The following is a 22961-nucleotide window of genomic DNA, read 5'->3' as shown; positions in this document are numbered from 1 at the left end:
AAAAATAATTACAAATAAGAAGAGAGAAAATCAGACAACAGGCCTCCAAATTCAATATCTGGAAAAAACTGTTGATGTTGGTGGTTCTTGATTTGCAGTACCCAAACAAAAATTTAATATTTGTAATGTCTTTCAAAATATCTGATGTCCTCTTTCTCTGTCTCTTATCAGGCAACTTCAGAAATGAGTTCTCCTTTCTCTTTTTCTGGATTGATGCAAAAGATATGAAGAACATGGAAGTCAGGGTTATTGCTGTGGGAACCGAAATTTGCACTATCAATTTCCCTTTAAATTAGGAAAGTAGGAGAACCCTAGTTTTTAGAGGTCCTAGATATCTGCTAATACCACACGCCAAGCAATCAGAACACGAAACGAGAACAGTAATAAAATAAGAAATCGTAAAAAGAGCAAAAGGTGTCTTATTTCGAATTTGCGTATGAGCGTTACAACAAGGTAGAAGCCTCGGCAATGAGAGCTGCCGGCGAGATCCCTAGTTCTAACAACCTAACACTGCAAAACCTAGTTGAGTCGCAGCTCGAAATAACAAAAACGAAAAGGGCCTAATTGCTCTAAGCGCTAAGTTTGTAGTGAAAAAGTTCACTTTTGTGCCTCTCGCCTAGGACTCCTTATATACTCGCTCGTCGGTTTATGCTTTTTCCCTTCTGCCCTTAAGCCGTCATAGCTTAAAAATGGAGATTTTCGTGATTATCTTTGATAACTTCACATTTATCCGCGGAAACTTGACATTTATCTTTCCTTACGAACCAAGCATAAACCGTCATACGGTTATGGGCTTTTGGTTTACGAAATTGCAAGTGGGCTTCGAGTTACGTCTTAGGTCTCTTTGGGCTGTCTTTGACTTGAAACGTTCATTACGGTTTCATCGATAAAAACGAACTCTCCGCTGTTTTTATCGTAAAGTTTGATTGATGACTTCGAATGATGAAAAACATGAAATGGTTTGGCCACGGTTTTCGGGAGATAGCATTAAAGAGTAGACGAGAATGCATGGATTTGTACATAGGAGGCTTGACTTCAAAATTGTTGTTGGTAATAGTTCGTACTTATAAGTTACGTTTCAGTTATAATTATTGAAATTATAATCTTGTGTATGTTCAAAGACACTTTTAATTTCAGATGTTATCGGCGTGGTAGTTTATTGTGCACCAATCCAATTTCTTTTGAATGATAAAACTAAGTTCAACGACCTTCCATTTCTGAGTTTCACAATAGAAGATGATAGGTATGTTCATTATCTCTGTATTAATACTACATAAATATTCTAGAGATGTATTGTCATAATATGTTTGTTATACATAGGGAACGTAGAATCGAATGCCAAGCAGTAGGTGACATTGCCGTTCAGTTTGAGAAAAGTCGTGTTCGTTGTCAACAATCTGGAGTTCCTGAAATTTGCTTATTACGATTTTGGCATATTAATCAATTCCCAGATGGTATTATTTTGTTTTTCTTCATTTGGATAAATTGCATACTCCGTTTAATATGTATTAGTTTACCTCCCATGTTTAGTTTTCCTTACAGGTGAGCACGAATACAACCAAGTACTGTGGAACCCTGATGTACTTGAAGCTAATGCGTTGCGTGAAAGGCTCTTGAGCACTTGAATCGGACGACTCTTCAGGATAGAGTGATGGATGTGTTGGAAACTCGAATGTCGTCATTACTGCGTTCTGTGTTTGTTTCTTCATGTTGTGTTTATTTATGTTGTATTAATGTTAAAACAAAATAGTTGGCTTAAATTAAGAGATCTACAATGTTGATTATTCCGTTTGTAACCTCTGGAAATCGATTTGGAATTATGATTATTAAAGTGTACTCGGGTTTCCATTGGCGTAGCAAGCTTGCATCACCAAGTTAGACACACTTACGTGCGAAGGTAAGGTAAAGACATCTAAAGCTGCGTACACTCCGTCCCGGTCTGTTAGTTCCTTCATAGACTTGCATGTTGCTCTCAATCGATCGAGATCTGCAACGGAGTTAGCGGCCACACACTCGGCCACTATGGCTTGGATTTCTTCAGGTAGGGCGGTAAGAAGGAATTGTTCCATTATCTATGTTTTGTTTGAATTTTTCAAGATTCGGAGAGATGGAGTGGTGGTGATTGCATAAGGTAGTTGAGTTCCCAAGTGATAGAAGGAGCTACAAGGAACAACTAAAGAAGAAAAGAAATGTCTTTGGGGAGACGGATTATGTCGGCTTGGGTTTAAGGGATGGATCGGGTCAGATATTGTTGATCGAGGTCTAGTTTTATAATATTACGGATTGACCCCAACAACTAATGTTAAAATCAATTAGACCTGATTATGATATTGCAAGACATTTTTAATTATGTACAATGGTTTTAAGATTCAACACCCTCCACTTCATCTTTTAACACTCCATGTCATATTATCTTTCTTACACATCATCATTCAACACACATTCAATTTTTATCCACTACAATGGTCTTGTTGAATAAAATTCTACACTCTATTTTATTAATTAATATTTATTTTTTTCTATATCTAAATTATATAAACCTAGCCTCTTTTTATAGATAATTTAAAATATTAAATTTTAGTATAAGAAATAAAAATAAATTATTTAATTTATAATGAAACTAATTAGTTTTAAATAACTAAGAGAATATCAAAATATCAAAAATCTTTAGAAAATGACAAGTGTCGTCGGTGGTCCCCACTTTCTTGTTATTCAACATGTTGAATCTTTTCAACACCAATTAATCCACATCATCAAATTTTATTTTTCAACACCCTCATTGTAGGGATTCAACTGTTGAATCTTTTATTCAACCGATGTATTTGTGGCATGTCTTAACATAAACTTCGTGTCGTTAATACATGCCACATTATTTAATTCTAAGTCGTATTAAGGACACATTATGATACATCAGTTAAGGTCCTATTTGTAATAAACCTCTTTTTAACATTATTTTGTTAAAACAAAAACTTTTAATAAATGGGACCTTTACCATTCTGAAATGCGAATTTTAGAAATTTTGAGATTTAGGGTTTTGGGATCCATGGTCCGTAAAAAGACGACACCGATCAATTTTGCTGTCAACCAGCGGGATCCAATGGTCGCTCGGACGGTTAAGCCATTTAAACCCTTTGGTTCGTTTGTTACAGGAGTATTGGAAATGTCGGGGAGGGAGCTAATGCAGCCTGATAGTGTAGAAGTGCCGAACAGGCCAAACTACAGTAACCTGGCGATAGCTCATGTGACGGTATGTATCCTAGAACTAGGAAACACCACAGTGTTCGCTTTGAACGATTATATTACTTGTGGCTTCACTAACTTTAATAAACGTATTTCAGGTGGATGGAAAGGAACCAGTGCAACCAAAGCGGATGTGCTTCAATCCGACGGAGTATAATAAGCAAATCAAGCTCTCTACAAGGTGTTACATCCAAAAGGCAGTGAAGACATTAAATTCTTTAAATGTTCCGCTTACAGCAGGCGAGAAGAGATGGTTTGAGACACATGATCAATTCAAACACCTCTTCCACATGCCCTAGGAGAAACACCACAAGGTTATGGGAATGTGAATGCTTTTACTTCGAACTGTGTGTACAGAGAAGAAAAAGAAAGCCTGGTTCGTAGTCAATGGGACCCCCATCCGATATTCACTCAGAGAACACACTCCGATATCTGGTTTAAACTGTCAGCGTTATCCGCATAACTATGGACAGTTGGACGGCTTAGATTTTGAAGGGCAATTTTCGGGGAATCATCAGTTTTATGTTGGCAAGTCATTGCTGTTTATATTCAAAAAAATTACAAAAGTCATATAAATATATAAAACGTTAAAACAGTTCTATTGTGAATAAACTCTTAAATTTTGAAAGTTTGAATATATATAGATTTTGGATTGTATAAAATTTAGGAAAATTTATTGGACCAAAGAGTTAGGTAGAGTTTCTCAAGTTTACCTAGTTGTACATAGCAATGTAACATTACGTTATCGGTAGGGGAATCAGCAGCTTTATACTGGCAAGGTTTTGTTGTTTACTTGCGAACACTGTGCGGGTATATTGCGAACACATTCTATGCTTGCCGTTGTCTCTTTTGTTTTTCTTTCAGGCCTTCCAGTAAACCTAAGGTGCAAGAGGACATATTAAGATGAAAAAAATTAATTTTAAAAATTTTGAAGGGTAATTTTAGGGGAATCATCAGTTTTATACTGCCAAGCCATTGCTGTTTACTTGCCAACACCGTGCGGGTACATTGCGAACACATTATCTGCTTGCCGTTGTCTCTTTTGTTTTTCTTTCAGGCTTTCTAGTGTTCCTAAGGTGCAAGAGAACCTTGGTATATTCTATATTCAAAAAAAATTACAAAAGTCATATAAATATATAAAACGTTAAAACAGTTCTATTGTGAATAAAAGTTTGAATAAATAGAGATTTTGGATTGTATAAGATCTAGAGAAATTTATTGGACCAAAGAGTTAGTTAGAGCTTCTCTAGTTTACCTAGTTGTACATAGAAAGGTGACAGCACATAACCGGTAGGGGAATCATCAGTTGTACACATTCTCTGCTTTCCGTGGTCTCTTTTGTTTTTCTTTCAGGCCTTCCAGTGATCCTAAGGTGCAAGAGGACATATTAAGATGTAAAAATTTTAATTTTAAAATTTTGAAGGGTAATTTTCGGGGAATCATCAATTTTATATTGGCAAGTCATTGCTGTTTATATTCAAAAAAATTACAAAAGTCATATAAATATATATAACGTTAAAACAGTTCTATTGTGAACTAGGTAAAGAACCCGTGCGATATCGCACGGCACTTATTTTTATAAAAATAGATATATCATATATTTTATAAAATATTTTTGTAACAAATTCTTTCCAAAAGTACACATGTTAAACTATGGTAAATTGTATGAAACTATGGTAAATTATTATGTCATATGATATGTAGTGTGGAAGAAAATTGAAACCAATAACTTGTTTTGTTTATGACTTTTTTTGCTACACATACGTAGCAATCCTCTTTTGTGACATCGTTTTATTTGTATACAATGCAAATAATCTGTATGTAAGTAACAGCATAGATTTTTATTTATCATTTTAATAAATTTGTGAAAGATTTAAAACTAAATATTTTAGAAATTTTTCAAGACTTTTTTGAATAATGACGATATTAACATTTGTGGCAGTTATATTTTAATGGTATTTTTATAATATATTTTGAAAATGTATTAATAGATTGCATAATGAAAATACACATAATTAGAGAAAGACACTAATTTGGATATTTTAACAATTTTTTAAAACTAAAACTATTCTAAATGGAAGGTAGGGGATATCAAAACATATAACCGTTTTCTCTCTGAGCAATAAAGACGCGACCTATGTAACTACCGCTTTTCTTGCTTTCTTTCGTTTTTAGTCGTAACACATCTACAGTCTTCAATCGATGTCACCTTTTTGCATATTTTTGGATCCATGGTGGTTTTGACCAGTTATCGATATCTATGGCAGTGATATTAACATGGTTCTTCTTCCTATGATTATCGTAGTTGTCCCACATCGTTTTTGGTAGTTAAAGATTCTAGACTCTGTTTTGTTCTGTGATAACAGAGTAAAAACAGTTTGCAATATCACAATCTTGTGATTATCAATATCACAAACTTGTGATTATCAATATCACGGTGCTCTCTTCAATAACACAAACTTTACTTTTTACTGTGTGAGAAATAATTGTTTTTGTTTTCAGGACAATGACAACACCTTAAATAGACTCGAAACAGTACAAAAGAACTAGACAAAGAGTTGTGTCTCTTCCTTAAGAGTTGTGTCTCTTCCGTAAGTATTGTGTCTCTTCTTTCTCATGACTCTAAATGAATAATTAACTTAATAACATATTACGACTCTTAATACATAAAGCGTATCCTAACGTACTTGGGAACTCATTTATTCGACCAACATAGGTGTGGTGTTTGTCTCCTTTTGTGCAGTAATAACTCTCACATTTATTCATAAAGTTTTGCAGTAGTTTCATATTGAAGAGATACAAGCTTTAATCAAAAGTCACCTAAGTGAACAAACACAACTTTTAACAAAAATTGAGTTTTTTATAAAAGCACAGAACCTTTGGAATTAATTGGGATTGCTATTATTAGTAGATAAACTCTTTATATTTGCAAGTCATTGCTGTTTACTTGCCAACACAATGTGGGTACATTGCGAGCACATTATCTGCTTGCCGTTGTCTCTTTTGTTTATTTTTCATGCTTGCTAGTGATCCTAAGCTGCAAGAGAACCTATTAAAATGTAAAAATTAATTTTATTGATTCCCATGTGTGACTGTAGTTTTCTATTTCGTATTGGTGATGAATCATGTATATATTTCGCAAGTAGTGTTGCTTCTTCTAGTTTTCTTCAAAATGCCTATGTTTGGTTTTTCTGTGGTTACTTAGTGTGTCTTCGGCCAACTCGAGCTTATCATTAAAATGAAGATTGTGGATTGGGCTTAGGCCCACCGTACCCAAGATGATTGTGTGTTGGCACGTCATGTGAGAGTGGTGTAAGTATGATGGGACGGTTGAGTGACCATGCCTCTAGTTTTCTTTATCGATTATTATTAGGGCTTGACTTGGGAGTCTCATCGCTTCTGTTTCTTTCTGCAAGATTCTCCCTTTAAGAAAAGTGTACTCGGGTTTCCATTGGCGTAGCAAGCTTGCATCACCAAGTTAGACACACTTACGTGCGAAGGTAAGGTAAAGACACCTAAAGCTGCACACACTTCGGCCCGGTCTGTTAGTTCCTTAATAGACTTGCATGTTGCTCTCAATCGATCGAGATCTGCAACGGAGTTAGCGGCCACACACTCGGCCACTGTGGCTTGGATTTCTTCAGGTAGGGCGGTAAGAAGGAATTGTTCCATTATCTATGTTTTGTTTGAAGTTTTCAAGATTCGGAGATATGGAGTGGTGGTGATTGCATAAGTTAGTTGAGTTCCCAAGTGATAGAAGGAGCTACAAGGAACAACTAAAGAAGAAAGGAAATGTCTTTGGGGAGACGGATTATGTCGGCTTGGGTTTACGGGATGGATCGGGTCGGATATTGTTGATCGGGGTTTAGTTTTATAATATTACGGATTGACCCCAACAACTAATGTTAAAATCAATTAGACCTGATTATGATAATTGCAAGACATTTTCAATTATGTACAATGGTTTTAAGATTCAACACCCTCCACTTCATCTTTTAACACTCCATGTGATATTCTCTTTCTTACACATCATCATTCAACACACATTCAATTTTTATCCACTACAATGGTCTTGTTGAATAAAAATCTACACTCTATTTTATTAATTAATAATTATTTTTTTCTATATCTAAATTATATAAACCTAGTCTCTTTTTATAGATAATTTAAAATATTAAATTTTAGTATAAGAAATAAAAATTTATTATTTAATTTATAATGAAACTAATTAGTTTTAAATAACTAAGAGAATATCAAAATATCAAAAATCTTTAGAAAATAACATGTGTCGTCGGTGGTCCCCACTTTCTTGTTATTCAACATGTTGAATCTTTTCAACACCAATTAATCCACATCATCAAATTTCATTTTTCAACACCCTCATTGTAGGGATTCAACTGTTGAATCTTTTATTCAACTGTTGAATCTTTTATTCAACCGATGTATTTGTGGCATGTCTTAACATAAACTTCGTGTTGTTAATACATGCCACATTATTTAATTCTAAGTCGTATTATGGACACATTATGATACATCGGTTAAGGTCCTATTTGTAATAAACCTCTTTTTAACATTATTTTGTTAAAACAAAAACTTTTAATAAATGAGACCTTTACCATTCTGAAATGCGAATTTTAGAAATTTTGAGATTTAGGGTTTTGGGATCCATGGTCCATAAAAAGACGATACCGATCAATTTTGCTGTCAACCAGCGGGATCCAATGGTCGCTCAGACGGTTAAGCCATTTAAACCCTTTGGTTCGTTTGTTACAGAAGTATTGGAAATGTCAGGGAGGGAGCTAATGCAGCCTGATAGTGTAGAAGTGCAGAACAGGCGAAACCACAGTAACCTGGCGATAGCTCATGTGACGGTATCTATCGTAGAACTAGGAAACACCACAGTGTTCGCTTTGAACGATTATATTACTTGTGGCTTTACTAACTTTAATAAACGTATTTCAGGTGGATGGAAAGGAACCAGTGCAACCAAAGCGGATGTGCTTCAATCCGACGGAGTATAATAAGCAAATCAAGCTCTCTACAAGGTGTTACATCCAAAAGGAAGTGAAGACATTAAATTCTTTAAATGCTCCGCTTACAGCAGGCGAGAAGAGATGGTTTGAGACACATGATCAATTCAAACACCTCTTCCACATGCCCTAGGAGAAACACCACAAGGTTATGAGAATGTGAATGCTTTTACTTTGAACTGTGTGTACAGAGAAGAAAAAGAAAGCCTGGTTCGTAGTCAATGGGACCCCCATCCGATATTCACTCAGAGAACACACTCCGATATCTGGTTTAAACTGTCAGCGTTATCCGCATAACTATGGACAGTTGGGCGGCTTAGATTTTGAAGGGAAATTTTTTGGGAATCATCAATTTTATGTTGGCAAGTCATTGCTGTTTATATTTAAAAAAATTACAAAAGTCATATAAATATATACAACGTTAAAACAGTTCTATTGTGAATAAACTCTTAAAATTTGAAAGTTTGAATATATATAGATTTTGGATTGTATAAAATTTAGGAAAATTTATTGGACCAAAGAGTTAGGTAGAGCTTCTCAAGTTTACCTAGTTGTACATAGCAATGTAACATTACGTTATCGGTAGGGGAATCAGCAGCTTTATAATGGCAAGTCATTGATGTTTACTTGCGAACACTGTGCGGGTACATTGCGATCACATTATATGTTTGCCGTTGTCTCTTTTGTTTTTATTTCAGGCCTTCCAGTAAACCTAAGGTGCAAGAGGACATATTAAGATGAAAAAAAAAATAATTTTAAATTTTTTGAAGGGTAATTTTAGGTGAATCATCAGTTTTATACTCCCAAGCCATTGATGTTTACTTGCAAACACCGTGCGGGGTACATTGCGAACACATTATCTAATTTCCGTTGTCTCTTCTATGTTTCTTTCAGGCCTGCTAGTGATCCTATGGTGCAAGAGGAAATATTAAGTTGTAAAAAAATAATTATAAAATTTTTGAAGGGTAATTTTATGGGAATCATTAGTTTTAGACTGGCAAGTCATTGCTGTTTACTTGCCAACACAGTGCGGGTACATTGTGAACACATTATCTGCTTGCCGTTGTCTCTTTTATTTTTCTTTTAGGCCTTCCAGTGATCCTATGGTGCTAGACGACCTATTTAGAAGTAAAAAATTAATTTTAAATTTTTTAAAGGGTAATTTAAGGGAAATCACCAGTTTTATACTGCCAAGCCATTGCTGTTTACTTGCCAACACAGTGCGGGTACTGGCAAGTCATTGCTGAACCCTTGCCTACATTCTGCGGAATATTGCTAAAATATTATCGCCTTGCCGTTTTTTTTAAGCGTACTGTATTGGCAAGCAACTGGCAGCTAAATATCAAATTAGTAGAGATTACAGACCAAGCCGAAAAACCCAAACAAAATAACTGTAGTTTGATCACCGGAAAACAACAATACCCCGATAAATAAACGCTAAACTGACAAACACTCCCCCTGAATGATTGACTAATTAGCTGAACACCCATATATATCACCCAAACAACAATGTGGCTAATTTGCACGTCGATCGATTATGTCCACCTTTGTTGCATTTAGTACACACGTACCTCCCTTTTTCCTTCATTGTTGATTTGGCACCCTGAGTTGCCTTCTTTGATGTTGGGCTACTCTGGAAAAGTCCTTTTCTCAAACTGGGGGATGGAGTGGTTGGTGCTGTAATCTTTGTCGAGTATTTTGGTTTCTTTTTTGATGACGGATTAGTTGATGGCGTCTTCCTCGATAGATTAGTTTGGTTCTGTCGTATTGGAGTTCTGGGGGCTGAATTACGACCACGTTTCTTTGTTGATGTGTTACGTGAAGACTGATTACCTTTCGGTGTCACTGGAGGTGGATTGCTCGTACTCATTGTTTGGTTCTTCTTTCTTAGTAGTTTACGCTTGAACCGCTTGGCTTTTTCAATAGCAGATAAGTATCTCTTCATCTTCAGTCTACCACGTTGTTTGCAAATTTCTGGTGGCAGACACACTTGAGTAAGTACATCGGCTGGTGGGATCAAATCTTCATCTGTATGGTTAATAGGTTCTGTGTACGCTGCCACCAAGTAGGCCTTTGTGTAAGCAGGGTCCACTAGGGTAGCTTCAACAATTTTCCGAGATTTAGCCACTTTAATTGCGTGCTCACAGGGTATCTTATCGAGATCATATTGCTTACAAGTACAACTCCTCTGCAAAAAAAAGGAAGTTTATGAATAAAAACAGAGAAAAATGAGGACATGTAGAAGTGAAAGTCTATGTTTTCATACCTTTTCTAGATCAACCATACATAGCAGATCTCCACCACTAACATAGCTACGATTTGAATTAATATGATCAACAGTTAATGTACCAATGTTGTCGTGTCTCATATGCAGTGTGAGTTCAGCTACTTCTGTGAGGTCTGTTTTCATTGAGGCAGCTTTCTCTCGCATTTCCGCAAACCATCTTGAAAGCATCTTTCTAAAAGAATCCACAAAATATGCAATTGGAAACGCTCTTTCCTCCTTAAGCACACCATTAATGCATTCGCAGAAATTGCTTGTCATGATATCATATCTGTCTCCTGGAAAATGTGAACGAGCCCACATTCTAATATCTACATTTGTCAAGTAGCGGTGAAGTTTGCTGTCTTGAAGTTCAATGACTTCAAACATATTCTGAAATTCCACCTGTCGATATACTCGGGCAGCCCTTTTCGCCAAACCTACCATTGGGGCATTTTTGAAACCGGTCATGTTTTGTCCAAGGTGATATAAGCATATGCCCTTATCAGCTTCAGGAAAAACATTCGTAAGAGCCTTGGCTATTGCTGGGCATCGGTCAGAGATGAAAGCCATATTTTTACCATCACCTACCACACCACGCAGCTGAGTAAAAAACCATTCCCATGCAGCTGCATCCTCTGCATTTACAATCCCAAGAGCTATAGGATATTACCCCTATTTCCATCCTCACATGCATCCACTAACATAACACCTCTGTACTTACCACTTAGATGTGCTCCATCTATAACAATAATCCTTCTCATGAACGGAAAGCCTTTGATACATGCGCCAAAAGCAATGACCAAATACTTAAACCTTTTCTTGGCATCAAGTTCAAGCTCTGTTATTGTACCTGGATTGGCCTGCTTTATTTTGTATAGATATGAAGGCAAGTCCCGATAGCCACTAGCATGAGTGCCTCTAACTAACTCTCGTGCATATGCTAATGCACTATGAGCCTTTGTATAAATAATGTCAAGTTTATAAACAGCCCTTATACAGTCCATTATATGTTTGGGCCGGATTCCTTTAAGATCACTGCCACCAGTAAATCCCTCAACATACATCTGGCCAATACATTTTGCATTTGCCTGTCGTTGGCGAGAGTACCTAATGACCGCAGAGCATGTATGAAGATCAGTATATTTACCAACGAGGAATTCTGGAGATGATGTCGACATTCTTGTAGCACGTATCCTCTAGGTACATCCAACAACGAAGCATTTTGCGTAAGATATTTGCCTCCAAGACTTTTTGACAATGAAATCAAACCTTTCGATCCCTGAAACCTTGCGTAATTTTACTATTACTTCCTTCTTGCCACTAAATATGTCACCAGACTTAATGGTTTCACTCTTCCGCAGCTGTGATGGTTTCATAGTCTCATGTGGTGGCTTCATAATCTCATGTGGTGGCTTCATAGTCTCGTACTGAACATTTCCAAAATTACCAAAATGTGCAGCAGCATTCTCTCTGACAACACGCTCTTGATTTCTATTCACATCATGATGACCTTTGTTTGCAGTCAATGAGACATTAATACACATTATGTCTGTCTTCAACAATGTGATAAAGCTTGCAAGGTGTCTGTCGTTATTCAAGAAAATCGGAGGAGTGTTTCTAGGTATTTGCTCCAATATACGTTTAGGCAGCATATAAGATAACTTGACCGCTTCCATCTCACTAATCTTGTAATCTTCACAAACCATGCGCAGAAAATCTTCGTAGTTCACATCGTCTGCAACAAAAAAAAGAATTCCCCTTCTTACTTGGATCAAGAACGAACTCCCAACCAACATTATCCATCTTCCATTGTCCAAAAACAGTAATTAAGTGCAACATTATCTGCATAATAAAACTTACGTCAAAAGATCAGAAGACACATTGAAAAACTTTTCTTTTAGAAAGACAACAAGGTATAGTGAATCGAAGCGGCACGATAACAACATTTTTAAGGCAACCATAAAGACTTCGCCTTTGTTCATACATCTTATAACAATGGACTGTTTATCATACTTGGTGTCTCAGATCTGGTTTCGAAGTTTCTGTCAATCAAATCGCATATAATATTTTTTCGCCTTCCACCAATAAACTATCGAAATTTATCATAAATAAATGCAGATCTGACAGTAGAGAAGAGAAAGTAGTGCTGCGGCTTGAAGGTATGAAACGTATCTAAAGTGTTATCTTTTCTTTCTGTTTTAATTTTTGTATTATTTTTGTTGGAAAATGGTTAAATGGTAATTTCTAAAAGAGTGTGGACCCTTTTAACAATTTTCCTTTGGAAGGGTACTATTCTCACATATGTTTTCGAAAGTAGGGTATATCAACAAATGAGCCTAATTTAAATATAGGAAGTAAATATATCAGCTAATATTCTCGAATCCAGATTTTATATAATTGATATTTCATATAAATAATTATATAAAGATGTCTAGTGTTGTTGTAGAGCTAAGAGTTAATTGCTTTTTAATTTTTAGATTCAAACATTTGTTGTGGTAGATCATACTATATGTTTTTATAACCAGGTCGAATATCACAAAAGGACAAAGGAATTTCGATAAAACAGTTAATCTTGTATCGTAAGATTGCATTGGACTATACGATATGTCTTTTTATCATACTATATATAGATAGTAGACACTGCTAGGACTGAAAGAGGAACTGTTTTGTTTTAGTGATAGTCGAAGCTTGGTGTAAGTGTCAAGAAAATAACAGAGTCCATGTATTTATAATCAATATATTGTGTTTAACTTAATCAATAAATACGAAACTACAATTTATAACTCATTAATTATTTGAGAAAATATAAATATTCTCAATAATCCATTTATCTCAAATCATCCAAATAAGTAAAAAAAAAGAATAGAAAAACAAATTATTCTTTGACAAATTATAAATATTCTCAATAATCATCTTATTCAAATCATCCAAATAAGTAGAACAAAAAAAATGAAAACGCAATATTGTTTCTTCAAAGAAAATAAAGCATAAACCAAGAGACAAAAATAGAAAACCAACTTAAAAATAAAAGCAAATCAAAGCACTGCAGAGTTGCTCTTCCTTCTCCTTTTCCACTTTGATGGCGGTGCACAACTTTTTTGATGTCGAACTTATGTCTGGGAGGTCAGCATCTTCCTCTTTGCGTTTTGGGAAAGGTGTTATGCATTCTTCTGATTCATTCTGACTGTTTAATTCCAACATGAGCACCAAATATACATAATTACATCATCATATAAGTTATAATCAAAGATAAAATCAGAATATTACAATGTATGTATAATAGTGGTAACAAACTTACACTTCCAGAAGACATGGAAGAAGATGATGCGCCAATCATTGAGGCTGGCTCCGACTGGGATTCTATTTCTAGAATTTTATCTCCAGACCAGACCTCGAGAACTCTAAATGTGGCTGCGCGATTTGTCACATTGTCATCCGATACAGAAATGCCAAAACAAAAAGATTTTCCAACTATCTCTTTGATAGGTTCTGGTAGGAGCTATGGATCTTCAAAGATTTTCCAACTATCTCTTTGATAGGTTCTGGTAGGAGCTATGGATCTTCAATATGTGTTGAGTTTTAAATAAATCAAGTTTCCGCATATAAAACACACATATTTTCGTTTCAAAACCGAACATTACCTCATCATTGGAGCCATCCCACATATCAACAACATCATGTCCAAGAATGGTCTTACCAACAATGTTAAGCAATATCAACTTACACGTTTCTGTGTCATCCCTCTAAATCAAATGAAGCTTGAATCTATTAGAGTATATGGGAATTAAATTAGAGTGGTCATAAAATTCTAAAGAAAGAATAAATAAGAAATTGAAAGCATAAAGTAAGTTCTTACACAGGTACCACTTCAGTGATATTAATTTGGCATTTTCCATAACGCCAAAGTTGTTTTTCATGCGGGTTTGACTTTGAAGGAACAATCTTACCAATTTTAATAGCACGATGTTTGCAATGTTCATGCCCAAAATAGAACCATGCCCAATCAGTGTTAACAAATTCAATTGAACAAATGATTTTGCAGTTTTCAACCTACAATTATATTCACAAATTTAGATATAAGTATTTCTGATCAGGTTATATTTAGAAACGAAAATAATAATTAAAAACTTAACTTAATACAATATCTACTTTATGATATTACCTGATTTGCAACAAAGAGTTCAGAAATCATCTTGATCTCCAAGTCTTTCCAATCATCTTCTTGTAAAACGATCTCTCTTTTACCAATTTGTTTCTCAATAACAACAGCAAAAGGGAATTCGTCTTCCAGCAGCCTATACATAAATCTCATATATATATAAATGTTAATGTAGACAATATAAATGTAAAAGTAACTATTAAAATAACCAAAACACTTATTTAGATGATCGAAACACTAACTTTTCCTTGAACTGCAATGCCTCTTCCATCGTTGGATCAAGATAAACAATGGATGCATCAAATGCATTTGCTATTTGCACCTCACCTATATATATTTAGATATAATTCAGCACACAAAACAATTTCAATATAATTTTGGATATAGTTTGAATAACGTTTATAATAATACCTCTGTAGAAACTAATTTTGGCGAACCTGATCAAACAGATCAGTGGTTGTTCACGTAAAACATATTCCTCCAATTGCTCAGCATATTTCCCCCACAAACAACATGCAAGTTCCTTACCACTGAGAAAGATAAAAGCTATTAGTGCAAGTAAATCAAAATATTGTGTGTTCAAAGACTAAAACAATTAAAACCAAAAATTACCTTGAGTCAACCAAACGAAATTGAACCACCTTCCGGTCCTGTCCTTTCACTTGCACGGTTTTAAATGGTTCAAGGCTTACGATTTTCCCCATCACATCTTTAAGAGAGAAAAACACGTTAGTATACAGATTGACATTCAAAAAGGAACATAGTATTCAGAAACATGGGCATATAGGTATTACCAATAAGGAAGTGGGTCTTTAAGGTCCCATCGATGATGTCTACGAATCTGGCAAGAGATAAGAAGACGCTATCTTGAATTATATCGGAATTTGCAATCTCAGTTTCATCACTGATCGCCATCTTGTAAGGATGACTCGTTGGGTGATATTGGCCTGATGCTTGCGAGAGAGAAACATAGTTAGAAAACGCCATTTCCCTAGAGAAAGTTTACGTTGAACACTTTTCATATGATTCCTAATGCACGTCGCATGAATCTCACCCAACAAAATAAACACAACATAATGCGATTTAGTGATAGACAGAAACATAGAAGAAATGATGATGCATCCGACTTGAAATTTACATGTTCATCGGTTAGAACCATCTGAAGAGTCTCTCCACCGAATGAAGTGTTTTGTTGCCAGGAATGTAGCAGTTTCAGTTGAGATCACCATTTTGTTTTGTATGGCTTCAACTCTTTGACAGGGTTGAGATTCGCATTGGTCATCATCTTTTTTGCTTTGGGTTTGATCGCGAATTGTTTGTTATTGTTTTAACTAGAACGAAGTGTATATATAAATAAGTAGGTGAGATATGGATGATAAGTAAATCTTAATTAGTAATTAGAAAACTTTTTTAGCAAGTCGTGAGTAGATAAGGAATATGCTTAATGTATCTAATATTTTGAAAAGATTTTTGTGTTTAATTTTTTGATTATGTAGGTAAGTAAGAAATGGTTTGATCGATTTAGTTAATTGCTTTGTAATCAATGAAATATATAAAATCGTGATTAGCAAGTATTGGGATATTTATTCAGTTTTAAATGTGAGAGTGTTAATGTAGGGGATAATTATTGCGTAAAATCTGTATAATTTTCGATTTGGATTTGAAAATTAAGTCTATAAATGCGTGATTAGCAAGGATTTTGGTATATTAGTAAATTTGATTAAATTAAATTTGCGAACTTAAAAGTAGGAGAATAGTATGTTAAATAATTAAGATATTTAAAGATTTAAGGAATAGTTAGTTGATAGCTTAACCATTTTAATTCTTGATATTATTGTATGTATTGTTTTAATCTCGATTTTATGATTTAAAAAATAATTTTATATAAATATGGAGTTAAATTATGCTTTAATATCAAAAATTACAGAAATTCGCAAACCGAATAGTTTTAATTGGAAGTGAATTTGGCAACAAACGGACTGGTTTGTTCTCAGGATATTTTAATGTAATACATAAAATGTCATGTTTAGTAATATTCTTAAAAGTGTAAAATTATCGACATATATTAGTTTTGGTTTTTATGTTATTCATTTGTGGTTTTGGTAATGAATTTGTTTTAAAGCATTTAATGTGTATATTAAGTTTTGGTTAGAGATTGGAGATGGTTAGAGATGGTTAGATATAAATTTGTGATAGGTCCATTAATAATTAAAAGCAAATTGAAACCCATTATTAAAATGTTTTAAAAACGGAATGGGCTTTGTAAACGTGAGGCCTGCGAAATGAGTTGGACAAATAAGAAAATCTTTTAAATTAAAACCAGTGGCAGAGTATTGTAAATAATGAGAAGAACTAAGGGTAATTTCCTTTTGTATTTCACTTTTAATAGGATAGATGTATTTTTGAAATATCATTTTAGTGGTGGTAAAGATGAATAAGGATACTATGAAAATGGTAAACATGAAATTCTCCCTTGTACTTTCACATTTTCTTGAAGTAGTTTTGGGTTTATTGTTGATTACTCAATGCTTACAACATGCGATTCGTTGTATCATTGAATTAGATAAGACCAAGATTTTGCATTGTGCATGGTTTTGAACATCGAATTTAAAAGTGCTCCTGAGAAGTCTCCCAAGGCAAAAACGAACAAAATTTAAGCAAACAAGATTTGACCATTTCATATTGTTGCTGCTTCTACGTACTCAGATTGGGTAAGGTTTTCTGCTCTCTTTTCTCATTTAACTGATTCATAGGTATTCTGAGGAAGCCTTTGGAAAAGTTTAGACCTCCTTCAACCACTGAGCTTCTTTGCTCGAACATGGTAATTATTTGCTGGAGGGTTGTGTCACAAAATTTTTCTTTGTAGTTTTCCGCAAGCTACATAGAAAAGCTATGCCTTTCTCCTTCATATTTTGTGCAAGCACATCTATGATTTGACTTTCAGACTCATTGTAGAAGTCGATCATTAAGCAGTTTCTATGGTGAGAGTTTGAGCACACTGAAGAACCTTTACGGGTCTAAACCTATTAAAAATAGCAACCATCATCTCCTCAATATTTAAATCTAAAACACGAACAAACACGTGCATATATTGGCTATTGATAAGTGCTAAAAGTCTGTCATGTTGTCTAGTTTCTCAGGAGAAACTAGACATGTTGCAAACACATGTTTGTTTAAACTACCAATGTACACAGATTTAAATCATAATTTATGTTTAATGAAAGTATGCAAAATATTTAAATTTTTAAAATTATAATTTATGTTATACGAGTGTAACTTTTGCGGGGTTTATTAAATATTCATAATATTTAAACTATTATGAGACGTAATAATAATGGATAATAAAAACTGAATAATAAAAATCGTCGTCGTTTAGGAAAATGTGGTTTTCTGGATCTCAAGAGCGATAGACGAGGGTTTTCGTGATGGATTTGACAATACCACCGGGTTTATCTGATTCATCGGAGGGTGTTAAGGAGTCCACAGAGAGCATGGATGTTGGTAATAAGGTTGTCGGTTTGGATCGGGATGAGCAGAGTTGGGTCTCGGTTGCAGAGGATAAGAAAAAATTGAAGAAGCATGATGTCGAGGTTTCGATGAAGGCTGAAAAGCATTTGGTGGAGATTCCAGATGAAATCCTAGAAAGTCCTACACATCTGTGGGAAGATTTTGTGGTGGGTAAATTTCTGGATCAAGCTCCTCATGTTGCGAATGTACACATGGTTCTTAATCAGATCTGGAAATATGGAGATGAAGCTGCAAAGGTGGAGGTTTATGAAGTCAATCCCACTACAATGATGTTTAGAGTTCCAAATCCAAAAACGAGAGAGAGGATATTCGAAGAGGAATGTGGAATGTGGTGGGTGTGCCGATGATATTCTCGAAATGGACACCAAAGAGTGAGGATGAGAAGCAGGAAGAAGAATATATTCCAATGTAGGTTCATTTGGAGAAAGTTCCACTAAACAAGTTTTCGTGGGAGGCTTTTAGTTTCATAACTAGCACAGTGGGATTCCCGGTGAAGCTTCATCCAGAAACAAGCTCATGTACCAATCTGGAGGTTGCAAAAGTGTTCGTCAAGGGTTATGTCTCTAAGGTTCTACCAGGGGAAATCACCTTCTCAAAGGGAGGCAGTGAATTTACAGTAAATTATTATTACCCATGGCTTCCATCACTATGCAAGTTGTGTGAGAAGTGGGGTCATAATGAGTCCGTATGCAGAATGAAAGAAAAAGGGGGAAGTAAAGGTGCCGAGCAAAGAGAAAGAAACAAAGGAAAAGGAAGTTATCAGTGGAGCTACTAATCAACATAAGAGTATAGAGAAGAAAGGTGAGTATGGAGTTCATTCAGGAATAAAGGAGAAGTAAGTGATGCTGGAAAAGAAAGAGATATGAGAACAGAGGGAAACAGCTGGTCTATGGTTTCGCCAACAAAGATGGGAAGACTACAAACTCCTACTCCAAAAAAGACAGAGGAGATACTGATTTCAGCATCTAAGTTCTCTGTCTTGGATGAGGAAGAAGTTAAGGAGGGTGAATTGAGAGATGAAGAAAAGAGATTAATGGAGGAAGAAATGAGGGAAGAAGATGAGAGAAGTGAGAGTGACCTGTTAGAGGACACCATTCTCGATCAGCAAGAAAAGGATAAGGAGAGAACGGCGATGAAGAAAGGTATGAAGAGAGGTAGGAAACCAAAGGCTCAGGATGCAAATCTGAAGAGCACATGGGTTTCTGGACCCAATCATTAACATGGCTAGTTTCTTTTGTTACGTGTGCGGATTTAACAAGCAGTTGAAGCATTCCATAGTAAAAGAGTCGGTTAATAATAATGAAATGAAGTTTGGGTGTCTTATTGAAACAAGGGTCAAAGAAAGGAAGTCAGCTACTATTTTGAGCTTGGTGTTCAAATATTGGTCATCGATAACAAATCATGAATATAGTCAGGGTGGAAGAATATGGTTGGTTTGGAGGGAGTAAGTCTGTATGACTCTGGTATATAAAACAGATCAGTTAATTACATGTTATGTGGGTTTGAAGGATGAAGATGAGTTCTTTGGCACTTTTATTTATGCAAATAATGAAGTTGAAGATAAGAAGGTATTATGGGAGGATCTATGTCATCATAAAAATAGTATGTCTTTTCACAATAAGGCATGGATGGTAATGAGAGACGTTAATGAGATTCTGGAATTGGAGGAATGCGAGATTTTCAGAGAGTATCAAGGTCCTAAGTTCACTTGGTGCAACAAAAGAGAAGAAGGAGTTATCTGTGAGAAATTAGATAGAGTTCTTATAAATGATGTGGGGTTGCAAAGATTCTCCAATGCTTTCTCTGTGTTTGAGGCAGGAGGATGTTCTGACCATTTGAGATGTAAGATTCAAGTTCTTCCGCCTACTGAGAAGACAAAGAAGCCTTTTAAATATGTAAATGCAATAGGAAGGCTGCCAACCTTTCTTCCGAAGATAAAGGAGTATTGGGACTTTACTCCTTTTCTGTTTCACTCCACATCTGCGATGTTTAGATTTTCAAAGAAGCTAAAGACTCTGAAACAAATCATATGGGAGGTAGGAAGAACTCAACTTGGAAATCTAACGAAATGAGCTTCCGAGGCGTATGATCTTTTATGTCAAAAGCAGCAGCAAACTCTTTCAGATCCAAGTGCACTAGCTATTCAGGAAGAAGCGGATGCATATGGAAAATGGCTTCATATCACGGGGTTAGAAGAAGAGTTTCTTAAACAGAGTGCGAAGTTACATTGGCTAGAGGTGGGTGATCAGAATAATAAATCCTTCTATTATGCCATCAAATCTCGTCAAGCACAAAATGCCATTCGAGAAATTAGGTGTGAGAATGGTTCTATGGCTACAAATCAGATGGATATTAAGAGGGAAGCATAAAGATTCTTCTCAGAGTTCTTGAATAAAATTCCTGATAATTATCAAGGTGTCACGGAGGAAGAATTATGTGATCTTCTTGAGTTTTGCTGTAGGGCAGAAGATAGTAGTATGTTGGAGGCTTGTGTTACAGAGGAGGAGATCATAAAGGCATTGTTTGCAATGCCTTCAAACAAGTCACTAGGTCCTGATGGTTATCCCTGTGAGTTTTTTAAATCAACATGGTTAGTGCTGGCTCACAATTTTACGGTTGCTGTTTAGTCTGTGTTTCAATTTGAGTTTTTACCTAAGGGCGTTAACTCTACAATATTAGTTCTAATCCCCAAGAAAACAGACTCACTGGAGATGAGGTGGTTTCAAAAATATTGGCAAATCGTTTGTAGCTGATACTAACAAGAATAGTGTTTGGGAACCGGTCAGCCTTCATTAAGGGGAGACTACTTATGGAGAACGTGCTATTAGCATCGGAGCTGGTGAAAGATTATCATAAAAATGATATCTCCCGAGGTGTGTAATGAAAATAGATATATCGAAAGCTTTTGATTCTGTTCAGTGGAGTTTTGTGTTGAAAATTCTGGCTGCACTAAGAGTTCCTGACAAGTTTCATTGGATAGAGCTTTGTATAACAACACCATCTTTCTCAGTGCAAGTGAACAGAGAGCTAGCGGGATATTTCCAGAGTGCTAGAGGGTTGAGGCAAGACTGTTCATTGTCTCCTTACTTGTTTGTATTGTGTATGAATGTCCTCTCACACAAGATAAACAAGGGAGTGAAGGAAAAGAAATTCAACTTTCATCGGAGGTGCAAGTCTCTGTCTCTAACTCATCTTTGTTTTGCGGATGATTTGATGGTATTTGTAGAAGGAAGGAAAGAATCAGTAGAAGAGGCTTTATCTGTATTTGAGGAGTTTGCAGTTTGGTCTGGATTGAGTATTAGTTTGGAGAAATCCACGGTTTATATGCAGGAGTATCAGTAGAAAAAACGGAAAGAATTCTGTCGAATTTTCCATTTGCACAAGGTACTCTCCCAGTACGATATATGGGTCTCCCATTGATGACTCGGGTAATGAGAAGACATGATTATACTCCACTGGTTGAAAGAATTAGAAGCAAGATCAGTACTTGGACTTGTAGGTTTCTCTTCTATGCAGGTAGACTTCAACTGATCAAGTCAGTATTGATGAGCATTGTGAATTTTTGGGTTGCAGTTTTAAGACTCCGAAGTAAGTGTATGAAGGAGATAGAGCAACTCTGTGCAGCGTTTTTATGGTCGGTTCCAGAGCTCAAAACATCTGGAGCTAAAGTAGCATGGAAAGACATATGCAAAACAAAGAATGAAGGGGGATTGTGACTAAGAGCTCTTAAAGAAATAAATCTGGTACGTGGTCTGAAACTTATCTGGAGGATGCTAACTAGCAAGTCGCTGTGGGGGAGATGGATTGAAACTTATTTGTTACGAGGAAGAAGCTTCTGGCTGGTGAAGGTTACAACTACGATTGGATCTTGGATGTGGAGGAAATTGTTGAAGCTGAGAGAGGTGGCAAATATATTTTATAGGAAAGAGGTTGGGAATGGAAGACATACCTCTTTTTTGGTATGATAATTGGTCAGAACAGGGTGTGCTAATTGAGTTTCTGGGTGAAAGAGGTATTATCGAGATGGGTATAAGCAGAGATGCTAATGTTGTGGAAGCGGTTCTAAGTATGCGGCGAAGAAGAAGACATCGCAATGAGGTTCATAAATCTATTGAGGCTGCGCTATTGGCAATTAAAGAAAAAATTTGAAGTAGTGGGGAAGACTTGTCTATGTGGAAGTATATTCTAGACACAGGAAACGTGGTTGATGTTGAGAGAATCAAAACCGCTGTGTCCCAGGGCAAAAGGAGTTTGGTTCTCACAGGCCACACCGAAATTTGGTTTTGTTACTTGGCTTGCAGTGCTTGAAAGACTATATACTATGGATAGAGTTCATCGATGGAACCAGAGTGTAGAGACAACATGTGTGTTATGCAAGCAAGCAGCTGAAACGGGGGATCATCTCTTCTGTGAATGCTCATACTCTGCTCAAGATTGGGAGCATCTCACTAAGGGGATCTTGCGCGATCAGTACACGAAAGTCTGGCCAGGGATAGTGAGTTTGTTGACTGACGGAAACAGAGAGAAGAAAGCTCTTTTCTGTCTCAGATATGCATTTCAGGCAAGTGTTCATGCAGTGTGGAGTGAGAGAAACAAGATAAGTCATGGAGAAAATCCTATTCGTATGCCAATTTTGAAGAAGTTCATTGATAAAGGGATTAGGAATAAGCTAAGTTTGTTAAGATCAAAGAAGGTGAAAGGCAAAGAAGAAAGTCTTCAAGTTTGGTTTGCAAGCTAG

The 22961-nt window shown here is 35.8% G+C and overlaps 2 protein-coding genes across 3 annotated transcripts in view; both read left to right on the top strand.

The window, feature by feature from the left end:
• The window catches only part of LOC117132852, a 35837-nt gene extending 16196 nt beyond the window's left edge, over positions 1-19641 (top strand). Inside the window, exons 2-3 of one of the 2 annotated variants that reach the window (XM_033288230.1) lie at positions 172-14022; positions 14076-19641. The gene's annotated coding sequence lies outside the window, so the exon portion shown is untranslated. Of the gene's footprint in view, positions 1-171 lie in introns of both variants that reach the window. The other variant, XM_033288229.1, reaches the window with a different exon arrangement.
• A 2903-nt stretch (positions 19642-22544) lies between these two features.
• On the top strand, positions 22545-22961 carry LOC103849307. Its single transcript, XM_009126095.1, has one exon. The coding sequence runs from the start codon at positions 22545-22547 to the stop codon at positions 22959-22961; it is 417 nt and encodes a 138-aa protein (XP_009124343.1).

This window comes from Brassica rapa, chromosome A03 (genome assembly GCF_000309985.2).
Source record: "Brassica rapa cultivar Chiifu-401-42 chromosome A03, CAAS_Brap_v3.01, whole genome shotgun sequence".
Lineage (NCBI taxonomy): Eukaryota > Viridiplantae > Streptophyta > Magnoliopsida > Brassicales > Brassicaceae > Brassica > Brassica rapa.
Note: the sequence above shows the minus strand (reverse complement) of the source record. Positions and strands in the feature narration are given on the sequence as shown.

Excerpts from the sequence above, each read along its gene's own strand:
- LOC103849307 (XM_009126095.1), top strand. The coding sequence starts at position 22,545 with ATGGATAGAGTTCATCGATGGAACCAGAGTGTAGAGACAACATGTGTG.